The 15,451-nt window shown below is 43.0% G+C and overlaps 1 protein-coding gene across 1 annotated transcript; it reads left to right on the top strand.

The window, feature by feature from the left end:
* Positions 1–596: 596 nt before the first annotated feature.
* LOC148041969 (pentatricopeptide repeat-containing protein At3g16610-like) lies at positions 597–5,230 on the top strand. The gene has a single exon (XM_087684511.1). It carries the CDS (start codon positions 905–907, stop codon positions 3,467–3,469), a length of 2,565 nt encoding a protein of 854 aa, XP_087540637.1. The 5' UTR covers positions 597–904; the 3' UTR covers positions 3,470–5,230.
* Positions 5,231–15,451: the final 10,221 nt, after the last annotated feature.

Raw genomic sequence — 15,451 nt, 5'->3', positions numbered from 1 at the left:
CTACCTTATCTTCCTCTCAAAGATCTCAAGCAAATCATTCATAGAGCACAACAAAAAAGAATAGCTTAGTAAGAGAGTAATCAAAATACCTACTCTTGAGTTGAGCAGGAGACAATGTTGTAGGAACCCAAAGAATCCTTCTATTGCCATTAAAGAACTAATGCCTATTCTCTTCATTGTAAAGTTGAGATTATATTGTAGGGAGTTCTCAACTTCCTCTTGTTAGCCTTCGAGGGCTTCAACCTAACCCATTTCTATTGAATTGATAGCATTGTCTAGAACCTTGCTCCTCTTGCAAGAAGGGCATTTAGACCACCCCATTCCTAGCATGCATGTAAAGAGAGATGATGGCATTGTGTTAGAGGAGAGTCAAGGCCTTAAATGGTCTTAAAAGCCAATAATGACAGAGTGTTCACGAAAAATATTTTCGAAAACAGATACAAAATAGTAATTCTGAATTTCAGAGGGATTTTTAAATCAGATTACAGTTCAATTAAACATTTTGCATAATTGAATGTTCATTTTATAAAATCTTAAGACAATTCAGTTTATAGTAAAACTGCAACGACCTCATCCCTCAAAGCTGGTTAGAAAGATTTGGGGTCTGGAATCTGAAGTGTCGAGTCTCCTTTCCCCTTCCAAGCCGCTTTCCGCACTCCCCAGCTCGGTGAGTGGTGGGCATGAAGCACATAACAGCAGTCTAGAGGGCTACGGGTCCCCCAACGTGTATCGGCACGACCCCAACAGTAGCGCGCTTATTCTGCCTGCCGAGGCCGTACATTGATGAACACAAATGCAAACTGCTTAAACAGTTTGTGCGGGTGCGGCGAACAGGGCATGATCCCTCTCTCTCTCTCACAAAGACAAACGTTGCTGATATGTGGTGGCTGCTGGTGCTTCTGGTATGCCCAAAGGCACTGTGCCGGGCTGCGCCAGGCAGCTTGCTATCGCCTTCGTGCGGCGGTGGACTCATGGATATTCAGCTCAAAGCACACCCTTCCAGGAGCAAATTACTCTTACAGGACTGTCTGGGCATCCTTTCACATCAGCAGCGAAAAAACCCAAACACTGGGGGACCGATTTCCCTCTTACAGGCACTACTCCCCTGGTTGCAAGGAAGAAAGATGAGAATGGCTTCTGGAGGGAAGCCCTGCAAAATTTGGATGTACCCGGTTTTCAGTTGGACATTGCTTCCTACACGTCCCTTCTGCAGTTCTGTGCAGACACTGAAGCCTTGGCTGATGGCAAGCTCATCCATAAGCACTTGATCCAAAGAGAACTCCATGAACATCAGAGATTGGGTAGCCTTCTTCTTCACTTGTACAGCACTTGCGGGGCCATTCAGCAAGCTAAGGATGTCTTCAGCAGTTTGCTTCACCGTGATGATTTTGCATTTTCATCGATGGCAAAGCTATATTGTCGCCAGGGCCATAGTACAAAGGTCTCGCAATTGCTTGAGCAGATGCGGAATGAAGGAATTTTACCTAATAAGCAAATGTTTAATAGTGTTTTATGTGCTTGCTCTAGCCAAGGAGCATTGGCTGAAGGAAGGCAGGTGCATGCCCAAATTACTGGCACTACATTCACGTCAGAAGTTGCCATTGAGACATCGTTAATTAATATGTACAGCAAGTGTCGACAGTTTGAATTTGCAAGATGGATATTTGAGAGAATGGCTGAGCGGGACACACCTGCATGGAATGCCATAATAGCTGCCTGCTTGCTCAACTCTCATGGCAAGGATGCATTGCAGTTCTTTCATCATATGCAGCAACAAGGAGTAACAGCAAGCAAAGTCACCTGCATACATATTCTTGATGCATGTGCTAGCCAGATGGCATTGAAAGAAGGCAAGTATATGCACAGCCGAATTACCTTTTGCAGGTTGGAGTCAAATGTGATGTTGGCAACTGCTCTAATTGATATGTATGGCAAATGTGGACGCTTAGACTACATATTTCATATATTTGACTCAGCAGTGGTTAGGGATGAGGTTATATGGAGTGTTGTCATCTCAGCTTATGCTCAAAGTGGTAACACAAGTGATGTTTTCCAGGCATTCAATCAAATGCAACTGGAGGCAATGCTGCCAGATAGGTATGTTTACTCAAATATTCTTTCTGGATGCACTAACCATTTTTTGCTCAAGGAAGGTAAGGAAATACATGCTCGTTTGTCATCTGGTGAGCCTGAATCGGAAACTGTGGTAGGCAGCACACTCGTCAACTTCTATGGAAAGCTTGGTTGTCTTGTATATGCACAAGACACATTTGATAGGATGCATGAGAGGGACCTTATCGCTTGGAATGCCTTGATTGCAGGTTATGCTGAGTCTGATCAAAATAATAGTGCTCTTCAGGTTTACAATCAAATGCACCAAGAGGGGATTTTAGCTGACAGTGTCACCTTCATAAGTATTCTGTCAGTATGTGCTAGTGAAGCAGCGTCAAGAGAAGGGAAGAGGGTGCATGTGCATATTACTATGCGTGATCTTGAGTCAGATCTCAATGTTGGAAATGCACTTGCAAATATGTATGGGAAGAGTGGCAGTCTGGATGATATGTTATTACTTTTCAGAGAAATGCCTGAGAGGAACTTAATCTCATGGAACACTGTCATTGGAGCTTGTGCTCAGCATGGAAAGGGCAAGCAGGCATTTGAAATTTTTGAGAAAATGCAGAAGGCCATGGTGGTTCCTGACAAGACAACCCTCATTGGTGCCCTTTCAGCATGTGCTAATCAGGGTTCATTGGCAGAAGGCCACTTGCTACATAAATACCTAACATTGTGTGGAATCCAGTTGGATCTGTACATTAGAAGTGCCCTTGTAAACTTGTATGGCAAGTGTGGCAGTCTAAATGAGGCCAGAAGGATGTTTGATGCTGTTCCGGATTGTGAACGTGATGTAGGAACATGGAATGCTATGATAGGTGGCTATGCTGAAAATGGGAAAGGTGAGGAGGCTCTTCAACTTTTTGATGAGATGCTCCAGCAAAGGTTAACACCGACTAGTGTTACGTTTGTAAGTGTTCTCTTTGCATGCAGTCATGTGGGGTTGGTGGATGAGGCATGCCACCATTTCAATTCAATGAAGGACTATGCCATTTCTCCTGCTGTTGAACACTATAACTGCATGATTGACCTTCTTGGGAGGGTAGGACGACTTGATGAAGCAGAAGGGATGCTCAGAAGCATGTCTATGCAGCCAACAGAGGCTTCATTGATGTCCTTACTTGGAGCATGTAGAAATCAACGCGATGTGAAGCGAGGAGAGCGTATTGCGGAGAAAATGGTTCAGTTGGATCCTAAAATTGCATCACCGTATGTGATACTTTCCAACATTTATGCTTCAGTTGGAAGAATTGATGATGCAAATAAGTTGATGAATATGAGGAAGGTCAACTGCTTGTTGGATGTTGAGATGATGGACAACCATCTCGATGAGGAGGATGAGGTATACATAGCATAGTTGTAAAGCTATTTGCAACAATCCTTTCATGTGATTTGGTGATTCAATTCTTATGGCTTAACTAAAGCATATGGAGTGTGCATAGTTTTTTTCATGTGTTTCCACACCACAAATGCTGATGGGTATTGAGGTATGATTGGACAATGACTTAGTCTTTGGGACAGAATCCAATGTGACCCTAATTTCATAAAGGGGGAAAATCAGAAAAGATTCATTATACACATTTAATGTTTACTGCCTCATTTTTGTGAAATCATGGTATTTTGTCTGTGATTCCTGTTTTCAAAACTGAAAAAGGTCAAGTATGCTTCCCTTCTCCATACAGGTTTGATTTCAGACATCTGATTTGGCCAACCATACAGGACTATGGGAGTGTATTAGTGCACACTGAAGCCGTACTGGACACAGTGGAGACTTGTTATGGAAATAGGGAGCTCTAGACTGTTTAACTTGAGAGGTGTGTGTTTCAGATGAACATCACGTTTCAGTGGTTAAACTTTTCAGCAAAGTCCACACAAGTGTGGACTCTTTACAGTTGGGCTGAACAGCCACTACATGTTGGCACAAATGGTCATCCCAAAATTTAGTTGCAAAGAAATATTCACAAGCTATCAAGAGACTTGTTGCGTATAGCCAGATGATGCTGGATCTTTGAGAGAGAGTTCAGCTTAGGGAGAATTGGTTTTCGGGGCAAAAAGAAAAGAAGAGAAGAGAAAAGTTGGGAGATTCGATACAAGAAAATAGGTAGGTTACAAAGCATAATTGTAGCTGAAAGGGATGCAGGAGACCCGGGAGAGAAGAGCACACACAATGTAGGTGCTGTCAACAATGTTATGACAGCCTTATTGCACTTTCATATATATATATATATATATATATATATATAAAGAATATGGGCAGTCACTGTACATGGGCAGGCCTAAGGGCCTTTTACCCTAACAACCTCCCACTAAAAGGCCAATGGGCCAGGGAGTGAAAAAACAAAACAAAAGAAAAGAGACCGGGTGAGGAATCATAACATCTCACCCAACGCCCAATCGGAAAGCAAGCTGTGCAATAAGTGTTGGGAATCTCTGAGTCCAAGACATCCAGGAGGCAAGTGATCTTGCAGCTCCATACAACGGAGCAATCCAACACAACTCATGAGTGCAAGGTTGTACATTATCATCATCAGAGTAGTGCATAGCATCAGTGTGGCGCATACAAGACAGCGGAGAGCATCCAAACTCTCCAGAGTCAATCACTGAAAGAGGGTCAATATCCCGGACATAAGTCAGACGGGGTCTCAAGACAGCATTGGGCCTCAGCGAAGCGGAAGACTGATATACGATTATAAGACACAAGTCAGACAGGGTCTCAAGACAGTATGCGGCCTCAGCGAAGCGGAAGACTGACATACGGTTGTAGAATCAGTCATAAAGCGCACTGAACGCGCATCAAGAGGCCTGAGAGGTGTCTGCATCTCATAAAAGATAGTATGACGGCTACATAGAACCTGCTGGGCATTCAAATCTCAAAACTTGTAAGCCGTAAAGTCACCATCTCCATAACCAAGGAGAAGACATCTGTGTGATAGGCTCATGTGGCATACTGACAGATGCTTGGCAGTCAAACATCCTCAAGTGATCATAGGAGGGTCTCATGCCACTCCATGCCTTATGCGGAGTAATAACATCCAAAGAGAAACATGACGTCCAATTAACTAAGTAGATTGCCGTCATAAGGACCTCAGCCCAAAAGCCATAAGACAATCTAGCTGTGATAAGCATAGAAGCAACCTTTGCCTGTAAAGTCAAGCACATACCATGAGCAATCCCATAATACCGTGGGCATAAGAAATCAATGTTATATTGTTGACAAGAGATTCGTAAGCTGGGGAAGATAGCATGACTCTTATAATCCATTTGTAAGTATCTAGGCTTGCTACCAGCAGAATCTATAAACCTGTCAAGTATAGTAATAGCATCCTCAATCCGTACCAAAGGGTAAGCCCAAACACGGTGGGTAGCATAATCCATGGTCACAAAATACGACGCTCCACCAAGTGACTGGGAAGGTATAGGTCTATATACTGCAATATGGATTAGATCTAGAGGAGCATGCCTCACACGATCGTCATAAGCCAAAGAGACTCTGCACGGACCACGAGTACAATGAGGGCAAGTAGCATGGAGAAGAGCAGGCAATAAGCCCATATCACATAAAGCATCTATCTCAGTGTGTCGTACATGGCCTTGGCGATAATGCCATAACAATGCATGTGGTATCTGCATAATTGCAACCATAGAATCTCCCATATGAGAGACATGCACTACATAATCACTGCTATATCTAGCACCTTTGGCCAATACCAAGCAACCACGCCGGATTTTCCATGAAGTATCCCCAAGAGAGACAATATCTTGCACCATGCAACTGACTGACAGAGATCAAGCTCTTGTTGAGCGTAGGTATATGCAAGACATCATGGAGCATAAGAGAAGATCCATTTGAAAGGGAGCGACGGATCGAAGGTTGGACTCGAGAGCTATGGCGGGAGAGCAAGGGCAAGAAAGGGAGAGACTAGAAATGGGAACTCCAACGGTCACAATGTGTGACCGGGCCTTCCTTTATTCAAACTGTCACTAAAAGAATAAAGAATAAAGTGACGGTGATGGGCGTCCGCTACCTGCAGTGTGTAGTGGCGGTGACTGTCAGTGTAGTAATATACGGGCGGCTAGGCATAGGCGCCTTTACCCCCAACAACCTCCCACTTAAAGGCGAATTTGCCCTAGTGAGGAGTGAAAAGAAAAAGAAAAAGACAGTACAACATGTACACATATACAACATGATGAGAAAAGACGTCATCTCATCCTACGCCCATCAACCTCCTGAGGAAGACAAAGCGTTCTGTAGAGAGGCTTTTCGTGAGCAGATCTGCAGGATTCTGGTTAGTCGAGATCTTGATAAGATCAACAGACTTGTTCTCAACGACCCCACGTATGAAGTGATACCTCACCTCAATGTGTTTCGTCTTTGCATGGAAGACCGGATTTTTGGGTAACTGAATAGCACTCATAGAATCCGAATGCAGTGTAGGGATAACATCAATATCAAGGTCAACAACTAAACGACCCAACCAAATGGCCTCTTTGCAAGCCTCAGTGGTTGTAACATACTCGGCCTCTGTAGTAGAAAGGTCCTTGCATTTCTGCACCATGGACATCCAAGAAACAACACCTCCAGCATAGGTAAATACATAGCCGGAAGTGGACTTCCTACTATCTGCATGTCTTGCATAATCGGAGTCTGTGTACCCCACGACTTCTGTATCCTGGCTGCCATAGCATATGCACATATCTGCAGTGCCCTTCAGGTACCTCATGATACCCTTCACGGCATCTCAATGCTTCTTGCCAGGTGTAGCCATATAGCGTGCCACAACACCAATTGCAAAGGCAATATCTGGACGAGTGGCTATCATGGCATACATAAGACTGTTCACTGCGGATGCATAGGGAATCTTGACCATCTCGGCCCTCTGCTTATCTATTTGCGGACAATCAACCTGTAATACCTTCACATAAGAAGGCAATGGACATCCAATAGGCTTTACGTCCTGCATGCGGAAGCGCTCAAGGACTTTATGAATGTACTCCCTCTATGACAAGTAGAGGAGCCCCTGATGCCTATCGCATCTAATGTGCATACCAAGTATGTGAGCGGTCTGTCCCAAATCTTTCATCTCAAAGCTTTTCTTGAGCTGAGCCTTAAGAGCATCTAGCTCATCATGAGCTTTCCTTGCTATTAGTATATCATCCACAGAGTATCAAAATCAATAAAGAACCATCACGGGATTTCTTCGTGTAAAGACACGGATCCATAGCACTCTGGCTGCCCTGTGACTGGATAAAGACATCAAACTTATGATACCACTCCCTAGGTAATTGTTTCAAGCCATAAAGACTTTTCTTCAATTTGCACACTAGGTACTGCCTGCCAGGTTTTGCAAAGCCCTTAGGCCTACTCCATATAAATCTCATCATGCAAGTCCCAATGTAAGAAAGCCGTCTTGATATCCATCTGGTATGAATCCAAGTCAAGCTGAGCAACCAAAGCCAAGACTAAGCGTAGGGTGGTCATCTTAACCGCAGGAGAAAAGACATCGTCAAAGTCCACACCATGCTCTTGCTTAAAACCCTTTGCTACCAATCTAGCCTTGTATGCTGGCTTGGGGTGTCCAGGGGTAATTTTTAGCTTGTACACCCACTTGCATGGCAAAGCCTTCTTGCTCGTAGGCAAGGAAACCAAATCCCAAGTGTCATTCTTATGCAGGGAGTTTATCTCAGATTGCATAGCCCTCTCCCAGGAGTGACTCACCCTTGCGCATAGCCTCATCATAGGTGAAAGGCTCTCCTGCATCTGTAACCAAGACATAATGCATCGAGGGCTGAAATCTATCAAGTGGACGTCTGTCTCTAGTAGACCGTCTCACGGTAGGCTCTGCTCCTACCCAGCTGCCTGTCCAACACCCTGACCATGAGCATCTGCTGCAGCTGTAGGTTGTTCAACTGGCTGTGCGGAAGCTCTCGGCTCCTCCTGAAATATGACCCTGCGGATCTCAACAACTCTCTCAGGATGCCTATGCATTTTGTCTTCATGGAAGACTACATCATGACTGCGGATGGCTTTCCGCGCCTGCGGATCCAGAGACGGTAATCCATCTCGCATGCATCCCCATAACCAAGGAAAATGCATTTGACACTCTTGGGATCCAGCTTACTTCTCTTGTCCCTGGGCACATGGCAAAATGCCTTACATCCAAAGACACGGAGATGTGCATAAGAGGGAGGTTTTCCAGTCCATACCTCTGCAAACTGGAAATCCAAACCACTAGAGGGTGATCTGTTTATGACATGCACAACTGTACTAACTGCCTCAGCCCAAAAGCTCTGTGGTAGGCTTGCATGACTAAGCATATTGCGTACACGCTCTTGGATGGTTCTATTTATCCTCTCAGTCAAACCATTCTGGGGGGGGTGTAGGGGGTGGTCAGCTGATGCTTAATACTCCTCTCATCACATAACTGCTCAAAAGCACGTGAGACATACTCACCCCCATTATCTGTCCTTAGGCATTTTAGCCTATACCCAGACTAGTTTTCAACCAATGCAAGCCATCTCTGAAACACAGCCAAGACATCAGATTTCAGCTTAATGGAATAAGCCCAAACTTTTCGTGAAAAATCATATATGAACGTAACAAATTACTTTGCATTACCCATAGACTGACAAGGCATGGGCCCACAAATATCCAAATGTACCAATCCCAAGGGCTCACTCATGCGTGGCCTACCAGACTTCTTATGCGTAGACCTAGTCTGCCTGCCATAAAGACAATGCTCACATGAATCAAAACATGTATAATCAAGAGATAAACCAGAAAGCATTTTCATTCCCTTCAAAGACATATGGCCCAAACGGGCATGCCAAAGAGATACATATGGGATAGAACCCACATACAAAACATGATCAAGGAAAGAAGCTAATACGATCAAGGGGTAGAGACTGCCAGCCTTGGCACCTCTTGTAATCACAAGTCTGCAACGAGTGATCTTCCATGCAGAGTCTCCAAAACATACATGATATCCTATGTCATCAAGCTGTCCAGCTGACATGAGACTACGTGTCAAAGCATGGACATGACGTACATCCTGCATAATAAAACTGCTGCTAGAAGGAAACTGCAGCTTAACATCACCAATGCCCATAATATCAAGAGAGCTGTCATCACCCAAGCGCACAAAATCCAAAACAGTACGGTATGAATGAAACCACTCTCGGCAAGGTGTCACATGAAAGGACGCACCTGAGTCTAAGAGCCAACACTGTGCATCCATAGAGTGTATCTCTATCATCTGCAAAGCACTAGAAGAAGCTGCTAGGATATAATCATCATCATCAACATTCTCAGGTGGCATAAGATTGATCTCTTCAATTTTAACACTGGACTTAGCAGGTACTATGCTGCGATCAGAAGACTTATCTTGCACTTTGTCTTTCCTCTTATCTTTGCGCCTATCATTGTGCAATTCATGGCATTGTAGCCTAATATGGCCATTTTTCCCACAATGGTGACAAGTAACATATGCATTCCTATTACAGGATTCACTACGTGACTTTCCACGAGACTTGGACCGAGATTTCTGAGAATCCCATCCACCGCCACTGCCACTGCCATGCTTTCCATATCCATCATTCCTGCCTCTAACTGTCATAGTATGCGACACATGAGAGGCATCCAAATTCTTATGGTTAACCTCTTCATGTAGAAGAGCACTCTCAACATCAAAGGTAGCAGTAGAGGCACATAATGCAGTGCGGAATACATCCCATGACTCATTAAGAGTACCAAGCAAGAAAAGAGGAGTAACATCCTCTGTAAAAGTGATGTCCTACGAAGTCAAGTTCTTGAGTATAACATGGAACTAGCTCAAGTGAGCAGACATAGTCACATTCTCTTTCATGCTGCGCAGATCCATAAGCTGCTTTAGCCAATACATCTGAATCGATGGACTTTTCTTGTCATAGAGATTTTTAATATTTTTCCACAACTGCCATGTACTCTGTCATTTCTCAAAGACATTATAGTGAACCTGTTCTGTGAGAGACAATACAATGGTGGACTTGCATAACTCATCAAGCTCAAGCCATTCCTCATTTGGCATAGTTGCAGGCGGATGTTCGCTTAACCTAAAAGGTTTGATCCACGATTTTTGTACCAACACCTGCCAAATCTGGCTCTTCCAATAAGAGTAATTTGTACCATCAAGCTTAGTGATGTTGAAAATAGCATGATCAGTGGACGAACTCGCCATAATGTAGGTTGGAAGACTATAGACAGTTCAAAATTGCTTGTTGTTTACTATAGAAAATGATTAAAAAATCATCAAAATTGAGGAAAAATGGCAAAGAAAATGGAACCAAAGCTGCTATTCATCAAGTACTAGTGAAAGTATATCATTTCAGAGTGTTTCAACATGAAAAATCCATGTCAGTCCATACATATATATGCTTGCTATAATAAATTTCAGATTTCAGTAAAAGAGAGCTAACAGTGCCAAAATTGGATCCCAAGGTAATCAAATACTGCCAAGACCAAAGCTAGCATCATGTGGGCATAACATTAGCGTATGATGGTTGATAAGCAGGAATCCAACACCCAAGCATGTCATACAAACATCTGCCAGTAAGTAGGCACACCCCCCCAGGTAACGGGGCAAAGTGTTCTTGCCACTACCAAAACTTGACACAAGTAGTTGTCAGTTCACAAAGATACGGATCCAAAACTGAGACTTAGCTCATAAGCATATAGTGAACCAAGACATATGATGTATCATCCCAAAAGGTAAGAAGTCCCAAAGTCTCAAGTGTCTGTGATTGCTCAATAGCATGTAACGGCTCAATGCATAAAAGTACCACGTGCTCAATGTTTGATAAGTATTCAAGAATTCTCCCACTAGCACAAAAGCCGTATGTACGAGCTTAAGAGCTCAAGCCAAGGCAAGGCACAGTGCCAATGACATAAGTCCAAGACAATATATCAATAGTACATCCCGAACATGTAGGCGGTAGAGCATCCATATGTAGCATCCATAAGCATGTAAGACATCAAGTACATCCCAAGATACAACTCTGGAAAGCTAATAAATAGCTTAAGTAAGCTTCGAGAATCCAAGGTCAAAGCCAAGATCGAGCTCCAGTAGCAATAGGCTCCAAAAAATGTAACTAGCATGTAGTAATGGCATAGGTTAAGCATGTTAAGACCGGTCAGACATAAGCAACATACATGCCATAAGTACATCCAAGACGGAGCATCCAAATGCTTTGCAAAGCGAGCTCAGGCTCAATCAACGATCCCAAATCAAAACCAAGCTCTATGTCGAGCCCCAAGTGTCAAAACATCATATATGTTTGAAACATAGCTCGAAAAGCATAGGCATAAGTATACATGAGTAAAATGACTTCAGCCCAACTGTGTACAATAGTGATTTACTGTTCAAAACTGAGAATTTCAGCACCAAAATCAGCTCCAAATGGTTGCCAAACAATAAGCATACATTCCCCTAACATCCGAGCATCAAACGAGACCAACCAGGCATTAAATGAAAATGCCAAACAAGCTGTAGCATCAAATGTCAGTGTAACACTGTCATAAACTGCATGTGGACTATTATAACAGTCCCAAAACAATGTTAAATCAGTCCAAATGCTATGCCAACACATCAACCATCAAAACCAAGCATCAAAGCATGTTTATATGCCTGAAATGGAGCCTTTCTAAGTGCCAATGGAGAGGGAGAGCTACTGTTGTGACTGTTAATGCTGAAGACACATATGGGAGGGCTGCGTGATTCCGCCAACTGTAAATGCTGGTCTTGGGGCTATAAAAAATTGTGGCCAAGCTTTGGAGGGGTCCGGTTAAAGCCAATGAAGGCCTCAAACAAGCTCCAGCAAGTCTTGTTCAAAGGCAAGTGAGATATGAAGCAAGGGAGCTTCAATGGTGGCTATCCCAATCTTGTTTACAACATATGAGACCTGAGAATTGAAGTAAACCCTTAAGAAAATGATCAAATACATCTGATGTAACCTTGAAGGTGCTCAACAATACGGAGAAGGTGCTTGGGAAGCTGGGGAGTGACGGGAGCTCAAAGGAGTCAGATATGGCTGCCAGGAAGGTGACCCAATGCAAGTAGGGAGTCGATGGGATGCTGAGAATGCCAAGAACCAAGCTCAAGAGTCGGAAAGCAAAGCTTTGATACCAGTTGAAAGGGAGTGACGGATCGAATGTTGGACTTGAGAGCTATGGCAGGAGAGCAAGAGCAAGAAAGGAAGAGACTAGAAATGGGAACTCCAATGGTCACAATGTTTGACCGGGCCTTCCTTTATTCAAACTGTCACTAAAAGAATAAAGAATAAAGTGACGGTGATGGACGCCCACCACCATCAGTGTGTAGTGGCGGTGACTGTTAGTGTAGTAATACACGGGCGGCTAGGCAGAGGTACCTTTACCCCCAACACCATTTGGCAAAGCCAAGTGTATATCCCCTGTACAAATAACATGACAATCGTGCCCAAGGCCCAAAGAAATACATCCGTCAACCTCTGTGTAAGAAGAGAACCAAGCTCTATGCGGAGTAACATGACAAGATGCCATACTGTCTAAAAGCCAATTAAAGATATAGGCCATATCAATGAGCAAGTAATCTATAGGGTAACACGATGCCAGGAGTCTAGGTTTAGCTGCATCATCATGGGTAATTATATGCACCATACCACTATCAACAATGGTCTCACCTACTATATCACTGACTCTGCTCTCATGTCTAGTGCGACACAATCTTTTCTGCTCTCTAATCCACTTGAAGCATTTATGCTTCACATGCCTTTCAGGGAAACTCTCATAAGAGAGAACGGGCTCATCAAAAGGACTATCTGCATGACTAGAAGAGCTAGAAGTCGTCATAGCATACTGCAAAGGGGACTTATCCAAACTAGAAGGGGAGAACACAAAGGCATCAACCACGAATGCAAAAGCTCCCACACAAATAAGCTTAACAGACAAAAGCACGATATATCCAACCATTGTAGCTCGTAGCCATAAAAGCATAAGCATGCCTTGGAGCCATAAATGCATAAGCATCCCTGAAACATAGGAGTATACATACCATGTACTGACATACATGTCCAGCCAAGAATGGCAGGTGGCAAATAAACCTACAAGAATCAAGCTCCAATAAAAGCCCAAATATCTGTGTAAAAGCATCCATGTAAGAGATTACAAAATACATAGCAACAGACCATGTGCATACACGGGTGGCCATAAAGATCAATTTCTCCCTGACATACACGGGCAATAGCAGCCCAAATAGCATAGATGCCATACAATAGAGAAGTAGGACGGCCATAACTGTAAATCCCAAGCACTATCCAAGTCCACTGATCAGTATTCCGCATATCAAATGCAAACGAGTAATCACAGCTCAATATAGGCAACTGCCAAAACAAGGGAGCAGTTCACTACTCAATACCTGTAAGTGCATCCAAGTAATAGCCAAGATCCATAATCGGAGCATCAAATCCCATATAACATCCAAGGTCGTAACAGAAAAAGCCAAGTCGTAATGGAAAAACCCAAGTCAATGTCCAACTGCTCAAGGGAATACTCAAATGAATGTCGAGACGAGCTCAAACAACTGCCATCCACAACCAAAGCATAAAGCATTCACCAAGACATCATAACTCGTACTAGGTAGCCTAGGCATAAACCATGTCATAGATGAAATGATAGCTGCAAAAAGAAGTGATAGTCAAATCCAAATCGAGCTCTAATCTCAACTCAAAAGCATTCTGGAGCATAAACAAGATGTGGCATAGTCCAAATGCATGAATACATCAACCCAAGTAGTCGGGAGGATGCTATACGCAATAGGCATAACCTGGAAAATCATTAAATAGCTCCAGCCCTGAAGTTTCCAGCAGTATATAACCTCTGTAAACTGAGCAAATCAGTGCTGCTCAATCCAAGCTCAAATCCATAGGCAAACCATATGCATACATTCCTGTATGTATAGGCACCAACCAGGCATAATCAGACATCAAATTCTAAGATCTATAAGCATAAAATTGAAGTAACAGGTGGCTGCCCTATGTTGGATAGATCTGGGACTGTTCAAAATAGTCAATGGCTGAGATAAATCAGCTCCAAATGCATCTCACATAAGAGGCATAACATCCACAAGTGATCCGGTATCAACAGATATAAGTAGAAGCATCACATAAGCCATAGGCATACAAATACATGCCGTCTCAGACTTGAAATCTGTTATAGAATATTCTATCATCAGAATTTGGCAAATCTGACATCACCATCATGTCCGAAGCGTGCCAAAATCCAATCTTAGACTCTTACCTTGCCTGAATTGAGTTCCGAATGCTCGAGATATGACAAAAAGAGTGATTTTTTAGCCATTTTTGTAAACATGCGTAAATAAAACGTGAGCATGCTGTTGTACTTGAGGGGCCAAATCAGAGTGGGTAGGGGATAAGCAAGATCCCAATGAAGGCCTACAATAGGCCTACACAAGCCTAGGACAAGTCCAAGCAAGAGGTGAAGAGAACAAGCTTCAATGATGGAAGCTATGGCTGCCTCTTCATGAAACCTTGTTGTTCATGTCAAAGAATGGTTGAGAATTAAGTGAGAAGCATGCTCTCATACCTCGTGTAGATGGTGGGGAAGGTCAAGAAGCGCTCGCGAAGGACCTGCTCTGATACCAGTTGAAAGGGATGCAGGAGACACGGGAGAGAAGAGCACACACAATGAAGGTGCTATCAACAATGTTATGAAAGCCTTATTGCACTTTCATATATATATATATATATATATATATATATATATATATATATATATATATATATGAATAAAGAATATGGGTAGTCACTGTACACGAGCAGGCCCAATGACCTTTTACCCCAATAATAGCATCTCTGTATTCCATAAAAGCTTGCAATCAATATATGTTCAATATATATGTTTGCATAAATAACACTTTTTGAGACTTCTGAATAGCATAAACTTGGCTATGATTAGCCGTGAATGTAGCTAAACAACTGTGCGTGAATATGCATATAAACAATGCTTTTATGAAGCAAAATTGTCTCATACATGTATAGGAGCAGCCTTGGATCTATTCAGCCCCCACATATTCACGAATACCTTGCAATAGGCCAATGATAAACCTCTTGATCAGCACAACATCTCAATCCTTGCTGTAGGTACAATATTGAATCAAGATTGTTTCATAACAGTCCATAGTCTCCCTTGTTTCAGGACAACAATGAGTAGATCACAGTATAGAGTTTCAAGGCAGTAGTAGCATGCTTCGAAACTTGTATTTGCATGAATATAGAATAGTCATTCTCAACATACAGTAGCCCTTAGAGA

This window comes from Lygodium microphyllum, chromosome 1, assembly GCF_053477565.2.
Source record: "Lygodium microphyllum isolate KBCC chromosome 1, Lygodium_microphyllum_v1.1.10, whole genome shotgun sequence".
Classification (NCBI taxonomy): Eukaryota; Viridiplantae; Streptophyta; class Polypodiopsida; order Schizaeales; family Lygodiaceae; genus Lygodium; species Lygodium microphyllum.
Note: the sequence above shows the minus strand (reverse complement) of the source record. Positions and strands in the feature narration are given on the sequence as shown.